Genomic DNA, 20189 nt, shown 5'->3' on the forward strand with positions numbered 1-20189 from the left:
AAGTCCATCCGCCTTACTGTTGGGATCATCCTCTTCTCTTTCATTCCACTTTTCCCAACATTTGAGCCTTCTCCAAAAAGGTGGGACTTTGCATAATGGGTATCCAAAAGTAAGATAATTCTTGAGTCTGGTCATTTTTCCCCCCTCAAGTGACAAATTCTGGTTGACTTGTTCAGTGATCCGCTGGTTTGTTTTTCACGGCTGTCCATTCTCACGAGACTTTTCAACACCAAAGTTCCAAGTTGTCAATAGTCTTTCAATCCTGTTTCTTCAAAGACCTTAAAAGGTTTGAGCATAATCACTAAATGGCAGAAGTTAGACTTTCAGTACCTCTTTCATTTAATCTATAAATAATGTCGTAAACCAAAGCTAATAGAAAGCACACAGAAGCTATTCATAAATACTGTATCTTCTTCTTCTGGACAGATTCAGATTCAAGAAGAGAGCATTTACCTTGGAAGTAGGGAAAAGTAGCAGGAAAGTTGCCTTTCCCCTTAAAAAACACAGCTCATTTAATCTTAACCAGTCTCTTGTACAAGTGCTTTCATTTCGGGAGAAGGGCGGTATAAAAATTAAATAATAATAATAATACTTATTATTATTATTATTATTATTATTATTATTATTATTATTATTATTATTATTATTATTGTCACAGGCATACAGAACATTTCTGAACCCTGTGACACCTCCTGGGCACCAGGAAAGAAAGAATGAAAAACATTTCATCTCTCTACTGTTTTTTTCTCCTGACACCTGTTTTCAGCCAAAATCATTAATTACCAGCCAGACAGGATGGAGAAGTGCAATGAGAGAGAGAGAGAGATGAAAAGAATTTTAACATTTTTGACAAAAATTAAAACCAGGTCAGCATGTTCCAATTATAATTGAGGACAGATGTAGTTCGGTTCACTCTCTTTAGCAGAAGAAATTTACCTAATAGCTCTGTCCTCCAGGAATTCCCTATTATACTTTTTTTCAGCTCTGATATTTGAAGATCCTGCTCACCTTCTCATCTCATCTGATTCCATTTACTGCACAGAGATTTCTACTATCAGTCTCAAGAGCCAAAATGAACTTCATATTTAAGGACTAGGAAAAACACTGGAGAATTCCAATAGCCTTAAAATCTTCTACAATGTGCTCAGAGTATTTTTCTGATTGTGACTGTAACACAAAACTGGCCAAATGGGGGGGGGAGGGGAATGAGAGGGGAACCAATTATTTGCAATCACGTGCATCCGCAGGGGAAAGGGAAAAGAGGAGAGAATGCAAATGGTGGAGTGTGCATAATGGCAGCATTGTGCAAATGCTGTGACTTGTCTTTGAAACAACAGTCGGGTCACCAATCTGCAATAGCAGCATTTGCGTAATGATGCCATTGCATATATGGTGTTCTGGTGTCATTGCTGCTTCTAATGTGGAAGGAAGATACATATAAGATCCGAGTGTTTAAAACAACAGATACATACACCAATATCAACTTTAGTTAATACATTCTAGCTTATTTAATAAGGGGGGGGGAAGAGAATTTTTCCTTTCTTTTTTCTCAGTGCCAGCCTTTCAGTAGACGAGAATTGTGGGAAATGGTATTAGACCTCAACATGATGAATTCCTTTCACTTTTATATCATTTCCCTGTCTTCTAAACAGTGCAGAGAACTACAATTTGGTGAGGGCAATGTATTTTCTGCAGCAGAAATTCTGAGCAGCTCCTTCCTCCTTACCTGCTCTGATCAGAGAACTACAGCATTTAAGATTCAGGGAGAAACTGACATTTTGTTTCTTTCAGTGTTTGGCAATAGCAACTGGGGAAGGCAATGGGGCTGGCATGGAATTGACTACTAACTCTCAAGAAAACGTGTTGCATGCTGGAAAGACAAAACGTCTGCTCTGTGCATTGACATCACACTTCTTTTTAACTTTAGAGAATAAATCTGGTATAGTGAGATAGCCACTCACTGAGGCAGCCTTCTCTCACCATATAAAATGTAAGTTCTATGATTATCAGTAAAGTTGATAAGACCTTAGCAATGAAGCAGCATGTAACAAGGAATAATAAATAGGAGTGTGGAAAGTGTTCTTTAAATACCTCCAGATCTAAATTGCTTTAAAATATACAATAGCGTAAGCAATTGGATGCCACTAAACCCGGGGTCTGCAATTCATTTTCCCAAGGAGCCACATGAGAAACTGGAAATGTTGGGGAGGACCAAACCAACAGGGCTGTGAAAGTTTCTATGCACAAATATATGTAAGAAGAAAACAATAATTACCTTCAGTGGTGGGATTCAAATACCTGAACAACCGGTTCTCTGCGTGGATGCCGCTTCTGGAAGTCTGTTCTGGGCCTGGGCCTCCAAGGCCCAAAACTGACTTCTAGAAGTGGTGTCCACGCACTCCCGGAGGTCCATTCTGGGCCCGGGAGGCCTCCCCTGGGCCTCCAAAGCTCAGAACCGACTTCCAGAAGTGGTGTCCACGCGTTTCTGGTGGGCCATTCTGGGCCTGGGAGGCCTCTTCTGAGGCTCAGAACAGACTTCCGGAAGTGGCGTCCACACACTTCCAGTGGACCGTTCTGAGCCTTGCGAAAAAGGGCTAGGGCTTCAGCTGGTTCGCTGAAGTCAACAAAAAATTAGCTACCGGTTCTTCTGAACCGGTGTGAACTGGCTGAATCCCACCACTGGTCGCCTTCAAAATAAAAGCAATGCCGTTCTGCATGGCATACACTTATTTATATTTGATTTCTAATTTCCAATTGACGCCACACAGGAGGGACAGGGACAGCCAAAGGGCTAGATATGTCATGGGCACCATAAAATGCCATGGTCTGCCCTAAATTTTTGAGAATTCCATGCTTTTAAACTCCCAGTTCCTGCAAAAAATTTGGTAAGCACCATGAGGGGAGATTACTTGCATCCTTGCATCTGGGAAACCCACTGATTCCATTTTGGGGGATTTGCATCAGTTGTTGAGGATATATGACAACTGCATCTATCTATCCAACTAGATGATCCTTGCCTATTTTTCCTATGGAGAGCAAGCACGGGGTTTGACAGGTGAGAGATCAGGGACTGGTAGATGTTCATTACACAGCAGAGGGTGGTTCCCCAATCACACCTAGTTTGGATGTTGTTATGGTTGGATGAGGGTCAATAAACCAAGAAGATATCCTGATAAAAGGCACAAGCACTACGGAGTAATAGCTTACGAGTTCAAGAACTGGATAAGTCTCTATGGGTGATTTTTCATGCCCTATGAAAAGGTATGACATTTTGGAGTTCTCATTTATTCACTTCTATCTGTCATGACTGCCATTCTGCTAAGCTACGGCTCGCAAGCTGACAGCCTGACCTCAGTAATGGGGGGAGGAAGGAAGTAGGGATGCATGAGGAAAGACAAGAGAAATCAAAACCAAGCCGTGCTATCATGTGAAAAGCACCAGCCGTTTCAAGATCATACCAAAAGAATGAAGAATTGGTGAGCTTGCAAAACCAGAGACTGTTTCCCAAATACTTTGTTAATACCTAATTGAACAGTCACTGATAATCAGGGAGTTGGCTAGGAACAAATGAAAGCTAACTGTATCATTTGCATGCCAAAGACTCAGATCCAGCTTTGCTCACTTTGACTTTAGTAAAGTATACTTTTGGTTAACTATGGGCCAGAAGTCTTTCTTTCCTAACTGACCAAGTCAGGATAGTTGACACTATCAACTTGAAGCCCAAGTATTGTTGGTAATCTGAAGCATATTTGACAGCAGTAGTTGACCTACCAGCTGTGACATTCCCTTGACACTGGTCAGACTATCTGGTGTTCAGTTATCTTCCCTGGAAGAACAATTTGAAACTGCAACTGGTGCAAAACCCTTCAGAGATCATGGTGTCTGGAACATTTCTTAGAATTTATCTAGCATCAGTGCTAACTTTCTGACGTGGCCTATATCTTACATTTCCACTGAGGAAGATGCATTAAGCTGGAATAAGGAAAAATGGATTCTCTGTTGTGGCACAGCAACTTTGGAATGTCAGCAACTTTGGAATGTCCCCTTGGAAGGCTAGCTCCAACCCTTTTCATTGTCAAGAGAAGATCTGGTTTATACAGTAGGCTAGCATTCAGAACTTACCAATCACAGCTGGCCACAATTTATCATCTGTAGGATAATCTGTGCCTCTTTATTATATTATAGTTACAGTACTGCTTTAATCTTTTAAAATACAGTTTATTTTTATTTTACTTTATTCTATATAAAACCAACCCTAAGATCTGAAGGGTGGGCTAAAAATGTTTAAGTAAATAAATAAAAGAATTACCCACTGCAGTTTATAAGCATCAGTCAGAGCAGCTGCAATTTGGATCTGCTGAAGTTTCAAAAACATGTTCAGCATGTAGCATTTTAAGTAGTAAAATAACAACTTTAAATCTGCACCAAAGCAATATAAATCCAGGCCTTCTCCAAAACATTCGTTTGTTTTGTTTCCTTTGGGGGGGGGGAAAGAGAACTGAGTGAAAACTGCATTACGAAAATTAGTAATTCTAGCTCAGAGTACCCTGCCTGTAAGCAAGAAATTTTGACTAATTATGGAAAGACATGTATACATACTGGCACTGTCATGGGATTGGTTTTATTGCTGCTTCCTCTGAAAGACAACAATAAACTGAATGAAACTGATCCCATTAATCTAAAAAAAAGAGAGATAAAACAGCTCTGCCAGTTATCAACATTGTGTGCTATAGAACTTGTGTAATTTGGCATCAGGCACCACTTAGTATTGTTCAACCATTCAACAGAAGGAGATCTCTGTGGACCAGCACACTGATTTCCCAAGTGCATTTACATCTTTAATCAAATACAACTTTTTTTATGACTGGGGAGGAACACTGTGTGTGGACCAGAGTGATTTTATCTCTTTGCTTCTAGGAGGAGCAGATGTCATCAGAGTTTTGTAAGAAAATAATTCCTTTCTTTGAGAGGAGGAAAGGAAAAAGAGGAAAAAAGGAATAAGAAAACACCCTACAAAACATAATCAAGAGTTAGAATGTTATATGTAATGAGTTTTAAAATATGAATGTTGACAACAATGTGGTTATCTCTGTAAAACATATCGCCCAATACACTACAGGTAGTCCTTGACTTACAACCACAATTGACCCAAAATTTCTGTTGCTAAGTGAGACAGTTAAGTGAGTTTTGCCCCATTTTATGGCCTTTGTTGCCACAGTTGTTAACCGAATCAAAGCAATTGTTAAGTTAGTAACGTGGTTGTAAAGTGAATCTGGCTTCCCCGTTGACTTTGCTTGCCAGAAGGTTACAACTGGTGTGCATATAACCTCTATGAGACATCTGCCCAGGTCCTTGAAAGATCCCGTCAGATCTTTCCTCAGTCATCCAGAAACAACACTGAGGAGTCCTTGGTCCTCTCTGAGCTTCAATGTTTTCTTGCAGACATTTCATTACCCAAACTAGGTAACATTATCAGTGCTAGTAAGGAATGATGATGATGATGATAACTTTATTGTCACTTTGAATGTACACCAATCGGCATACATCAAAATGAAATTTCGTTGCATACAGCTCTCAAATAGGGTTTATTCTCAGTTTATATTTTAGTGGCTTGTGCTATCAGTGTTGGGGGGAGTGGAGATTCTTTGGGTTGTTTACTGTAAGCTTTACTGGCAGTTCCTTGACTGGGGTATTGTTTACTTTATGACTGTTGATCGGAAGTTAATCTTGGAGTTAATCTATGTTTGTATGGGTGCTCATTGCTGGCGGGGAGGTGTTTTGGTCTTTTTGTCACCTTTTTGTCTTGTTGAAACAACATTTCTCAGAAACCCACCCCATTTGATTTCTGGCTGAGAACTCCAGAAGTTATAGCCCCAACACAGTTCGGGGACATCAGCTCATTATCATAACACTAATAAACAGTTACAGTGGCAGACCATAAGATATAAACAGTCCTGCTTGGGATTTTGTAACTCATAAATAGTTTAGCACATCCTCATGACTACAATCAAGGATAGCCCAACATTTGGTACACCAGCAATAGGTCCAATCCTGACCAAATAAACTCTATAATGTTTACTCAGCATGCAATTAACAGCTCCAGTTAATGGCATGGACCCAAGGCACTGCTGCTGACTTGACCCCAGGAGGAGTAGAAATAACATTCCAGAAACGTTCCAGCTTTATAAGAAGAGCCAGGCAGGCTGCAACAGATAACAAGTTTTGAGTTACTCCCAGTTTACAAAGTAAAATAAGAAGGCAAATTATATTGTTGGTTTAACCCATCTAAGAAATGGCTTGATGGAGAAAGTTCACATTCCAGATGTGTAAACATCCCATGATCCTTTGCCTTTCTACTCCTAATCTTAGGCCATTTCCTCTCTACTGCTATGTAACAATTTCTACCACCATCAGATCATTGCTGGACTGCTACCATGTTTTCCCCAAAATAAGATCAGGCCTTATATTAATTTTTGTTCCAAAAGGCGCATTAGGGCTTATTTTCTGGTTACATCTTATTTTCAGGGAAATATGGTACTAAATACATCCTTCTGGCTGACGATGTTAACTGGGGCTTATTTTTGGGGTGGGGCTTATATTACGATCGTCCTGAAAAATCATGCTAGGGCTTATTTTCCAGTTGGGACTTACTTTGGGGAAAACACGGTATATACTGCTTTATTGCCTCAGTGATGGCCAGTTAACCAAGGACTGCCATTTGGAGAACAGGGTGAAATGATGAGAAGGCTGATACAGGTAATCTTCAAATTACAACCATTGGTTTAGTGACTGTTCAAAGTTACAACCGCACTGAAAAAGTGACTTATGACCATTTTCACTTACAACCATGGTCATGTGATCAAAATTCAGACGCTTGGCAACTGATTTATATTTATGATGGTTGCAGGGTCCCGGGGTCATGTGACCACCTTCTGCAACCTTCTGACAAGCAAAATAAGCAGGCATATACATAGAATGAAGGCTACTGCTAAGCTTGTAAGCCGCCCTGAGTCTTCGGAGAAGGGCGGGATATAAATGGAATTAAAATAAAAAAATAAAAAATGAAATCAATGGGGAAGCCAGATTCAATTAACAATCCTGTTACTAACTTAACAACTGCAATGATCCACTTAACAGCTGTGGCAAGAAAGGCCATAAAATGGGACAAAACTCACTTAACAACTATCTCATTTAGCAACAGGAATTTTGAGCTCAATTGTGGTCGTAAGTCAAGGACTATCTGTAATGTGCGAATGCTACAACTTTCATATATGTTCATTGAATGTCATGACAAACATGTTTAACCGTGGTACTGTGTGGGATGATATCATCACATGTGTTGCTGTTTGGACATCATTTCAGTTTGTTACAAATACTACTGCGCTGTGGTGATGCAGAATAGGATGAACATTCCTGAGGAAACACCCTTAGCACAGCTATATATATCTTTGTGCTTCGGCATGAGGAATTCACTGTTCTCCAGGGCATAATCCGACTCGTTTCTACTAAAAAATGTCATCCAGTGGGATCCAGAACCTATGTTTTCTCTGTCAGTACACTTGCCCCACAGAACATCATTCTCTGCCCTGCCAGCCAGCCCTTCCAAGATTCAGATATTTTTGACCTTCTTTTCTTTACATAAGTCCTTGAGACCCAGATTTTCCCCAGCATGGGGTCAAATTATTTTGTGAACCTGTCTGGATTGCTTGTTTTTGATTGCTGTGTTGCCTCTGGTGTAATTGCTTTATGTCAGATTACATTTTTTTCGTACAAAAATCTTACCTGACATTGTAAAATTCTGTAGAATTGCCATTTAACAATGGCGGAAACCTAGATTTTTTTATGCCCGCTGCCACTGATGTTGCACTTATTTATCTTCAATCCTTCAAACATTTTAAGAGACAAACTTTGTCCACCAACAAACAGTTCAGTGGCCTCTGCCTGATACTGTCCATTTGTGAGAGGAGCTGCATTATTAACTAGCTCTTGTTGTCCCAAGGGGAATATTCAGTTTATAGATATCAATCCTAAAATTTATTATTGCATTACTGTAAACACAATATAACTGGTATAGGTTTAATTTTTAGGTTGTCACTAAATCAATAGAGCATAAAATACTTTGTGATGAGCTTATAGAAGTGATCATGTATTTTTCTAGAGTGAAAAAGAATCAGATCCAAAACCTGTATATCTGGAGAAAGCCGCTACAGGTAGTCCTCAACTTATGACCACAATTGAGTCCCAAATTTCTGTTGCTAAGTGAGACATTTGTTAAGTGAATTTTGCCCCATTTTACAACTTTTCTTGCCACAGTTGTTAGGTGAATCTCTGCATTTGTTAAATTGGTAATATGGTTGTTAAATAAATCTGGCTTCCCCACTGATTTTGCTTGCCTGAAAGTTGCAAAAGGCGATCACATGACCATGGGACACTGCAACCGTCATAAATATGAGCCAGTTGCTGAGTGTCTGAATTTTGATCATGTGACCATGGAGATGCTACAAGGTTTGTAAGTGTGAAAAACAGATATAAGTCACTTTTTTCAGTGGTTCTGTATCTTCGAACAGTCACTAAATGAACTGTTGTTAGTCAAAGACTACCTGTACTAACAACTGTTACTTTATTGATATTTTATTTTTCCTCTGGAAACTCAAGCAGACGTAGGTGATGGTCTGCCTTTATTTCATTCCCACAACCACTATGTGAAGTAAGCTAGGCGAAAAAATAATTGCTGGCTCAAAGCCATCTTGTCAAACCTGCATTTGTATTGGACTTGAATCACTACACTGCATTTCTTCTATAGAATGATGATATGGAGCAGGGGTCCCCAACCTATGGGCCGTAGCGCACTACCAGGCCGTGGCTTCTTGGCCAGCGGGCCATGGGAATGGCTGGACAGCGCGCACACAAATGTGTGTGCACTCCCCCAACTCGTCCTAGCACCACAGCCCTGCTTGCGCATGCACGCAAGTGTGAATGGGCCCACAAGTGCTAGGCGGATGTGCACGGCCTGTTTATGTATGCATGAACAGGGGCGCTAGCACCAGGTGGGTGTGCGCGGCCCATTTGCGCATGCATGAACAGGGCCACTAGCGTCGGGTGGGTGTACGTGGCCTGTTTGTGCATGCACGAACAGGGCAGTTAGTACCGCACTGGTGCACGTGGCCCCATTTGCGTGCACGTGTGCATGCCAATTTGAAAGCTACTCTCCTTCCCTCTGGGCCATGAGCCCAGAAAGGTTGGAGACTTCTGATATAGACAAATTTTTATGTGGAATGCTATCCTCTTTTAATGATTTGGTAATCATGGGATGGATAAGTTCTCACAACATGCTAGCCTAGGCTAAAATAGGATTAATCAGATGGTAGCTGTAGCTCCTAGACATTGGAGCATGCTATATGGCTGAGACCATTATATTAAGAGACCCAGTCTGTCTAGTAGTTAAGGCACCAAGGCTAGAAACTGGGAAGCTGCGAGTTCTAATGCCACCTTAGACACAAAAATCAGCTGGATAACTTTGGGCCAGTCACTATATGTCAACCCAACATATAGTGGAGGAAACAGGAGTATTAGGTACATTCACCATCTTCAGTTGTACATGACAAAATGATAAATATGAGATATAAATAAATATTAAGCAATAATTAGGTTTCTTGGTTTGCGCACAGCTTTTTATAAGAACAGCAATTATGCTTTGTTAATTTAAACAGAGAATTAGTTCTCATGAGAACCTAACCAAAGTTCAGCATCTAAACTAATCCAGGTCAAATTTTTGTAGATTTGGTCATTTGGCCATGAAAAAAATAATGCTTGGCTTATGCAATTAAATAATTAGCAACTATTTAAAAGAATTGATTGACCAAAATATTAATTATTTAAACAAGCAAGAATTGTGAAACTTTGAAATTAGGCTCCTGTACATGATTGTTTTAAGCTAATAATATACTAACATAAAAATAGAAATTAACATGTACACCTTTGGATTGGTCAGCTGTGACTTGTACTACAATGCTACCACAACTTGCTAGAACTGGATATAAATAATCTTTATCACATTTGGCAGCATGGATGTCTGCAGCTGAGCACATTGATAAAAAACCCCCCAACAATCTGCATATGAGGATGTCCCAGTGCAAATCCCACCTTATATTTTGGATTCTGATGTTAGTATTTGTTTCGGAACCACAAATCTCACCCAATCACAAAGTCAGATTGGAACACAACAATAAAAATAAACATTTAAAAAAATCTGTTCAAACCAAAAGTGGTTTGAATTTCCTTGGGGTCAACAAAATTTCTTCCAAATCCCTAATCTAGGAACGTATTTCTGCCTCAGTCAACTGAATAAAATTAAGATCAAATTTAAAGGGCAGACTATATTTTTATAAAGTTATTCATTGCTTAACAACTTAAGTCTCAAATGATTAGCATCCCACCCACCCGTATTGGCCCAAGGAAACATGTATTTATTTGCCATATTTACACAGCTATTCATCACACAAACACAAGATTCTGGGCAGCGTACAATATAACAGCACTTTAAAATTCCACAACCATCTAAAAACAATTAAACTAAATAAAATATACAGATAAAGCAAACAGATAAAATAATCAGAAACACCCAAGAAAGCAGGAGAAGAAAGATCACTTAATCTCAGTCAGTCCTGGTTCTGGAGAGACAATTCTCAAACCAGCGAGAAGCCTGATGTTAAAGCTCTGTCCTCCTCAACATTTTATCTATCTGTAGGAGAGTTGTGGCTCCCAAAGCAAATGCTTTTATCAAGCAAGATCCAGGGAAAGGCTTATTTTACAACTAGTAAATGGCTTATCCAACAGCTTCCCTACATTTCCAATATCAAACGAACAAGAAGACTTCCAGCAACTGTAGACGGAGGGCATTCCAGGGCTACAGAAAGATGAAAAACAGACTCAACATGCTACAAGCAGTCCCTTTAGCCCCTGGCTGCTCATACCTGGCATGGAAGAGCAGTCCCATCACGTATAGTGATCAAATAAGATCTTAGCTCCAAAATCAGCAGAAGTGCTATGAAGTTCACAATGAGCTCATACAACACACTTGTGTTCTTAAAGCCATTATCTCTGGCCATTAAACCTCAAAAACCCATTTAAAAATACTCATTTAAAAAAAAAACCTCACCATGGGACAATTCAACGTGGGATTAGTTCCTGTTATTATTCATCAAAGCATTGCAAAAGCTGGTAGTCATAGGAATGACTTCCTTTGACACAAGAGACAAAATAATTTTGATGAAAAAGTGATCAGCAAAAATAAAAGAAACTAAAGGCGAGTTGCCCCGCGGCAAGTTGGCCATGGCAAGTTGGCTGCTGCAAATTAGCTGCTGCGAATTGGCCACAGTGGGTTGGCCATGGCAAGTTGTCCCATTCTGCTAGGAAAGGGGCAGGTGTGCTTTTATTCTTTATAAAGGTAACCATCTTTATAACTAGAATGGTTTAAGTGAGCATGGATTGTGGGCAGAAAAGACACCACACTGCATTTATTCTCACACGTGAAAAGCCAAGAGTACTGAAGGGGAATATTGTGACACAGGCCTTGGTAAAAGGTCTAAACAGCTGAGAGGCTAGCTTGGATAAGAGAAGAGTTATAAAATAGAGACACATGATGATGCAGCTGTTTACCAATGATGCTATCAGGCTCCGCTCAGAAATAAAATGAATTTGAATAAAAATGCAGGAGGTTGGAAAAGAAGATTGTAGTTGCTGTCATTTCCCAGGTCACCAGGAAAGCTAACAGTAGATTAAAAGTATAGTATTGTTTACAGATGTAGGTATGTTTGAGACTTTCAGAGAGCTCTATTCTAAGGCTTGGATCTCAGTATGATGCATTTTGTATTCCAGGAAACTATATAATCCTTCTGTTTTTCACGATGCATGCCCAAATGCAATACACTAAAAATAATCTTCTAAAAAAAAGTACAATATTAAAGCATGCATACAATACCTTAACATCTGCAACATGAAACATCTGGTGGACACATATAATGGTAAGTCACCCTGCTACATCTTACTCTGTAGCAAAATGAAAGATTTAAAAGTTGCCACTGAAATCCCACCTAAAGAAACGCTAGAAAGGAACTAGGAGATTCTTCCTAGGGCAGGTTTTTGAAGGGAATCGTGATAAGTGATTGTATAACAAGTTCTCCAGGCTTGGAAAACCAAGATGTACAAATTACATCATAATGCATGATTAAGTATGACATTTTTAAAAATAAAATAGGGTGGTTTTTTGGCTTCCTTGTTCATAGTAAATGCATGTGAGCAACACACCTGAGAAGCACAGAACAGCTCAGGTTACAGCAATGAAATGGAACTGAGGAAGAATTCCTGCTGCGAAGATCCCTCAACCAACACTGCTGGGGGAAAGGAGCAAATGCAACCATCTTGCAACCCCCTCACATAAAAATCTGGAGTAATTTAGAAAGACTTGATAATATTGAGGTTTTTGTGGGAACGCCACCAGAGAAGCCCACTCAGGCGGGGTTTCCAAACCTTGGCCACTTTTAAGACGTGCGGACTTCAACTCCCAGAATTCCCCAGCCAGCAGCTGGCTAGGGAATTCTGGGAATTGAAGTCCACACGTCTTAAAAGTGGCCAAGGTTCAGAAACCCTGCACTAAGGCAATACTGGATTTCATTCACCAACCGTATCTGCATGCAATGTGGTCCTAGATTAGTTTACCCAAAAATAACCCCTACAGAGTGGAGAGGCTCTTGTTCCCATGAAAATAGAGGCAGCCTTTTTTGATACAGCAAATGTCCTGTCAATATGGATTTCATTAGGAAAGAATGAAATGAAAACTGAAAATAATAGAATAGTATTAGAATAATATATTTAGATTTGGTCCATTCCCATGTTTCCTCCCCCCCCCCAGCTTTCTTATTTGGAAGAGAAAGGAAGGATATGCATCAGCAGGGCAGTGTCAGAGAAAAATTAGATTTCTATGGTAACAAGCTACAGTCTAGGTAATAAAAGGCCTGTTAAGTTGTGAGGCAGTTGCCAATTTAAATTTTAGTATCAGATGGCTCTAAACATAAGCTCTGTTTATAGCTTGAAAGGCAACATTTTAGACTGGGTATTAACTCTTCTGACAGAAAGAAGAAAAGATGTGAAGAACTAACGTATAATTTAAACTAAATTAAATACAAATCTAATTGTAGTACAGATAGTTCATATGAGTTGTGTCAAAAGTTTCAAGCGTTATAAACACTTTATATCCTGGGTCACTTCACAATTAAACTAAACCACTAATTCAACATAATCCCTTTCGCTTCATGCATTCCAGTTGATTTACAATTTCCTAGTATATCTCTGAAACTATTGTTTCACTTCAGGTGTTTTAGTGCACGTGTGATGTGTGCTAAACAGGAAAATAAGGGAATCAGGTAATGTGGTAGGAAAAAGCACAAAATTGAGGCTTAATCAGTCAGCAGAGAACCTTACAAGAATCCAACAAAATAAGCAGGAATTATCATTTTCATCTTGCAGGTAATCATGGGAGAATCAGGGACATTTATTTAAAGTTTAAGTAAAGCCTCAAAACAACTTGTGTTATAGCAGCAAAGTTTGAAACACAGAAGTGCTCTGAAGTCAAAAACTTTAGTAGACTGCTTCTAAGGAAAAACAAAAAACTGGTTTGGAAAGATTTTCTAAGTTTAAAGATGAAAGCAAGATATGACAGCCCTTCTCGCCTTCTTTGTCAACTAATTTTGTCTAACAAAGATGAAACTGTTGTAAAATTAGGATATAATCTGCCAAAGTGCTTTTTCAAGCAAAACTGGGTAACTTTAGCAATTCTCTTAGTAAGCTTCATGTAACATCTATACATTCCACATGCTGGCTCTTCCAAAAAATATTAATAAAGCCATTCTTTTACTGTTACTATTTAATTTTCATGTTAATAGGAGAAAATTAAATGAACTACTAACCACAAAACTACAGTCACGCTTTAAGGAATCTTTTACAATACAGAGTTGTTCTATCTGGATTTACACTAAATGACAGTAAAATGATATGAAAATACTTTACAGTCTAATGGCTATTATGATTTATGCAGTGCAGATATGATACACTTTGGGGGGGGAGTGAAAGTACTGGAGGTAAGTTAATAAATATGCATGCACAAAGTGAGATGCAGTTCGAACACAAAGCCCCTGTACATAAAATACAGTCCTGCGTAACATATTCAACTGATGTAACATCAAACCTTCTCTTTAAACAGATACTCCAGAGGAATCTAAGCACCTGATTCCTACTTTCCTGAAAGGAAAGTTTACATATAAAATGATATATAACATTCAAGATAAAATCCATGTTTTATTCTCTGTCTTGACAATAGTGACACAACTATAAACAAAATCTTCCCTACACCCACGCAAAGAGGAAACTGCTTTTTTATCAGAAAGAAAATTTCCTTCCAGAGAAACAAGCTAATTTGGGAGGTTTGCTATGCAATATACTTATTAGAAGCACTTTTTTTCTACGCAACTTTGTGGAATTTCATTGGAAAAAAATTTCTGACAATTGTCAGAACTATTGTTCTTGGTACCATAGTAAAGATGTATTTCCCAACTGTTTTTGCCTCTTTAATTAACAGTACCAGAGTATTGTAACAGATCAATAATTGAATCCATAGAATTCTTTAGCAGCAAGAGGCTATGTTTGTTTCCTATTGGTCAAATAATCCATGCCTCAACCCCCTTTCCAAGTGTTCAGTTAAGGTCAATTGGGCATATAAATAAGAAGAAATGCAAGGGAATTAAACTACATGGTACATCAACACAGACAACTAAGCCTGGAGCCAGGCACTTCCAAAAAGTTATTGTAAATTCTCAGTCTGAATTAGCAGCCACATATCCAACATCTCGGCCTTACCTGTTTTAATAAGACCTTGTCTTCTGCATTGATTTTGAGAGAAATGGCCAGGTGGATGGCAGACAATACCACACCACTGATGACTGCTGCCCTCATCCTGATGGGTAACAAAGTGTAGATGCTGTAGATAAAAAAGATGGTCCACCAGATGCCCTCTGAGGCACTTCTGGGCTGCATTAGCAAGCAGCCAACCACTTGCACAGCTAACACCACAAGGATGACAGAGTAGCACATGAGCCACATGTGGTCCTGGTGGAAATCATTACGGTTGCAGACGGCCCCCAGGGATACCATTAGTAGGATGGCCAGGGACAGCACCACCACGTAGGGCACTTGGTAGTGGCCATGAACAGTGTGGAAGAGCAGCATGACCAGGCAGACCAAGACTAGCACTGCCATCAGCATGGTCAGGCTGCTCTGGTTGAGACGGAAAAAATACCGCTGGTAGAGGTGCTCCAACTTCTCTGAGTGGAATTTCTTAGACCTGAAGATCTGCAGCAGGCTTCCACAACAGCTGCCCATTGAGAAGATCATCTCGGACCCCACTTCATCACCCCCCTGCTCCTCCTCCTCCAGCTCGTCGATCTTGGCCTTGATCCGTTTCTCCTCAAGTCCCAGCTCCACAGAACGTGGACGCACCTCACCTTGCTCACTACCATAGTGTCTCGGACTTGGGGCAAGGGAGGGGTCCCCTGCCCGACAGGAATGCTGGCTCTTGTCTCCACTATGATGATCCTGCCAAGCAGATTTGGACCTGAAGCTCATCATCCTGCAGCCACTTACCCCATGGTTCCTGCTACCTGGCAGATCATACTCCTCCTCATTTCTCCACCTGCTTGCCATTCTGGAAGATTCCTTGACAGAGGCCCTGGTAGGGAGAGGGTAGGAATAGCCATTGGCTCTGGATTCAGCTTCTCCCCAGGCAGAGCGATGTGGCTCTGCCCCTCCACCCCTGGGCGCAGCAGGAACTCCAAACCCCGGAGGGCTCACGCTGTTGGAGCGGGACATGCCCTGGTGGGACAGCAGAGGAAGGGCAGGAATTCCAGGAAACCAACGAGAGGGTGGGAGGAAATCAACCAGAAGACATTGGGTGGTTCATGGCACAGAACCAAACAGCATCTCTCAGGCTCTTCCAAACAGCATCTCTCCACCAACGAACAAGAGGGTGGAAGCAAGGGCAGCAGACCAAACCTCAAATCCAGAACCAGATCCAACAATGTCCCCAATAATACTCAAATCTCTCTTAGTTGCCAGCTGGAAAGCCACTTGGGTCTCCTTCCCTTTCCAGGAGTCCAATGTTTCCTCATGCAGGATTTATATAGCCATACAGAGAGCTGACCGGGAAGCAAGTTTCCCTCCCCTTCTAGGGAAAGGAGGGCTCTCTGGCAAGGATTCCCCTTCTGTCATTTTCCCACCCAAGTCCCCGGTCTTTTGGCAGTTCGCTGGCGCATCAAGAATTCAAATCTACCACGCCGGCATGCATAGAAAACGGAGGAGGAAAAGGCACCTGGAGTGTTGAATTCTCCCCCTGTCGCTTTAAGCCACAATCACTCTACAACCAGAATGCAACTTTGTAAAATCATCACTGTGGAGCATCTTGGCATGTCTCTTTCTCTCTCTCGGGATCACCTCCCCGCGAAGGACCCGACTGTCAAAAACGAACTCAAAGAAGCGGCATCATTCCTTTGCGATCTACTCTCCTGGAAGCGGAGCAAAACCATCCAGAATCGTCATTTTTTTTATAAAAAAAAAAATTTGGCCTGGAGGCAACCCGCCTATGCGTTGGTCATCTGGGCAGATGTGGCAGAGGGCAGCCCCAGAGGCAGCGCCCGTGGCGTCTGGCAAGCGACTGGCTCATTGTCCGACCCCCTCCAGTTTCGAGGTGCTTTAAGGATCGGCCTGAGGAATGGCGAGCGAGCCGCCTCTCCGAAGCCCCCCGGATCCAGCCCCCAATTCCTCCAGCTCAAGGCAGCGGCGACATTGCTGCAATGAAAAAGGGGCTTAGCCAAGCACCAGAAACCCCGGAGCCGGAACTCGAAGCGTTATTTATTGGAAGCGAATCGGCCACCGGGTCACCCCGGGCATCTTCCGTCTCCCGGCTTGGAAGGAGCCAAACGGGTGAGATCGCTGACGCTGCCGGGACGGCGCCGATTTTTTGCCCTTGGAATGACGGAACCCGAAATCCGGCTCCGGTGGATCAAGGCAGAATCAAGTCAGCAGGGCCGACGGGGAAGCAAAATAAAATAAAATAAAATAAAATAAAATAAAATAAGGGAGGGCGCAGGCGGAGAAAGCGAGAGGCTCCTTCTTTAGACCGTCGCTTCAGCCAGAGGTGGCAGGGAGTTCTTAGGCAAAAAGCCGACGCTGCGCGGCTGCCACCACGCGAGGATGCGCCCTCTCCACTGCAGCTAGCAGTCAACTAATCACCGGCCGTTCACCAGCTGTAGCGGCGGGGCAAAAACGCACAATCACAGGCTAATTGGGGCGGGGGGGGCGCGTGCCGGTGAATAGCACGCAGGAGCTGCCTTGGCGCGACTTCTTCGGAGACCGACCGCCTGTGCTGCTGCCGCCGCCGCGTTAGACCTCCGTGCCTCTAAAGCGCGCGAGGCGCTGCGGCGGGCTGAGAAGAGGCAATCTTCCCTCCGACAACGTCAGCGGCCGCCCGGTTCTTTTTTGCACGAGCGACGGGCCTTTCCCCGCGTGCGGCTGCCTCCCTGGTTTTTTTCGGCGCCGCGCCGGAGGAGCTTCCCTCAGTTTCAGCTGCGGCTCCTCGCCTTCGTCCCGCGATCGCACACGCTCCTTCTTGCGGGGAACGGCAGCCCGCCCCTTTCAAACCAACCTTTGTACGGCCCCTCTTCCACCCAAGCTGCCGCCTGGCAAAGTTCTGCCTTAGACTTGAGGCTATTGGCTGGTTGGTCGGCCGCCGCGGTGCATGATTGGCTGTTTGAGCGAGTTAATCTGCTGGATTGACTTCTCCTCCAATGGGTAGTTTAGGAGGCGGGCAATGTTGATCTGGTGCCTGTTACTCATCATCACCACCACCACCATCATCATCAAAGTCAAACGTGGTTGTGGTTGAATTCTGGAATACTTAAGAAAAGAAAATGAGGGGGGGGGGAAATCATGGCAGTTCCACAACCAGCCCTGCAATACAATCAAAGCCAAAACTGAATACATTTCCAACAACAACCAATGCCTGCCCTGTAAAATTAAGGGTGAAACTGGAGATCATCTCATGGGTGGCTGTAGTAAATTGTGCAAACAGTATAAATGATTCCATCATGATAGGGTTGCTGAAATTGTACACTAGAGTTTATAAACAGTAGGGGCCAAAATTGTGGAAACCTTTTGGGAAAAGTGTACAGTAGAAATGCCACCTTTGGTAAAGTTTCCAATTTTTCTTCTAATTTCTTTATAACTGTAGCCTTGTTCACTTAATAATACTATTTTACATCGCTTTCTGGGCAACCAGTCAACTCTTTGCACCATTACTTTAATTTTATTACATTTTACAAGCTCACTAAATGAAAGAACACAGAAAAACCCAACCAACTTGATAGCGATCACATAACACACAGACAAATGTCCTCCTCTCAGCTTCAATACATGACATCAGTAACTGAATCCTACTGTGATCTGATTGGCTCATTGCCAAAAGATGACACCTGATTGGCTCTCTAAACATCCATTCTCATTGGCTACAATCAGATGAAGGAAAGCTACCTGATATCAACCTAACCAAGTTGTGCTTCCTTTTTCTGGTTATTTGGTTGTAACTTTTCATAGAATACAGTACAGTTAATTGAACAAACTTTGTTGCATTACGTTCTTGATTAAATTATCTTTCCATTGATATATAATTTTATGGTACTACTCCCAAAAAAGTGGTGTTATTAGCTATCAGACCTCAAAAATACAGTTTTCCCAAAAGGTTTCCACAATTTTGGCCACTACTGTGTAAAATTCTGTTGCACTGTTTGCCAAAAACCACTGGTATGATGTACCTAAAAAAGTTTTGCAAAATGGGGCGATGGAAATTTTGTAAGACTTCAGAAGTCAAACGAATAGAACATTATAGCAGGTATTAGTGTTATAGAAAAGAATGAATGGTCCCCTGATGTGGCAGTGCCTTGAGACAGGAAAGCTGATTTGAACAAAATGAAAAAAATAACAAATAACATGATTTACAAATTGACCTTGAAAATTATGGAATAAAAATCTGTTGTTGTACCTATTGTAATTGAAGCTCTTGATGCAATATTAAAAAGATACAGCAAACATTTAGAAATTCCAAACTGAATGGATTTGACAACGCTATTTTTGCATCAGCCTATGTTTTACTAAGGGACGCGGTGGCTCAGTGGGTTAGGACGCTGAGCTTGTCGATCAGAAGGTCGGCAGTTTGGCGGGTCGAATCCCGAGTGCCGCGTAGCAGAGTGAGCGCCTGTTACTCGTCCCAGCTTCTGCCAACCTAGCAGTTCGAAAGCACGTAAAAATGCAAGTAGAAAAATAGGGACCACTACGGTGGGAAGGTAACAGCGTTCCGTGCGCCTTTGGTGTCTAGTCATGCCAGCCACATGACCACGGAGACATCCTCGGACAAGCGCTGGCTCTTCGGCTTTGAAACGGAGATGAGCATCGGCCCCTAGAGTCGGAAACGACTAGCATGCATGTGCGGGGGAACCTTTACCTTTACCTTTATGTTTTACTAGACAACCCATGACCTGTTGGGTCAAACTTTCAAAATGACCAAGAAAACCGCAGTGGAAACTGGACTGACTTCCTGCCGGCTTGTCCATTGATTTTGCTTGTGGCAAGCTGGCAAGAAGCATCAGAAAATATTCCACCTCCTCCTTCGCTGATCCACAGGACTGCCTGCCCCTTTGTTGGGGAATAGAATAGAATAGAACAGAGCTGAAGGGACCTTGGAGGTCTTCTAGTCCAGCCCCCTGCATATAGGCAGGAGAGCCTATACCATCTCAGACAAGTGACTGTCTAATCTCTTCTTAAAAATCTCCAGTGATGGAGCGCCCACGATTTCTGGAGGGAAGCTGTTCCACTGGTTAATTGTCCTCACTGTCAGGAAGTTTCTCCTTAATTCCAGGTTGCTTTTCTCTTTGATTACTTTCCTTCCATTGTTTCTTGTCCTGCCCTCTGGTGCTTTGGTGAATAGTTTGACGTTTTACCCCCTCTTCTTTGTGGCAGCCCTTCAAATACTGGAATACTGCTATCATGTCTCCCCTGTTTCTTTTTTCTTTAGACTAGCCAAACCCAAGTCC

At 41.8% G+C, this 20189-nt stretch overlaps 1 protein-coding gene across 1 annotated transcript in view; it reads right to left on the reverse strand.

The window, feature by feature from the left end:
- Positions 1-15918, reverse strand: part of ADCY5 (adenylate cyclase 5) — a gene marked incomplete at its 5' end in the record, with an annotated part of 252773 nt that extends 236855 nt beyond the window's left edge. The window contains one exon of the mRNA XM_083377968.1: positions 14911-15918. Coding sequence (XP_083234094.1) covers positions 14911-15918 — 1008 coding nt within the window. The remainder of the gene's footprint in view (positions 1-14910) is intronic.
- Positions 15919-20189: the final 4271 nt, after the last annotated feature.

This window comes from Vipera ursinii (assembly GCF_947247035.1).
Source record: "Vipera ursinii genome assembly, chromosome: 1".
NCBI classification, from domain to species: domain Eukaryota; kingdom Metazoa; phylum Chordata; class Lepidosauria; order Squamata; family Viperidae; genus Vipera; species Vipera ursinii.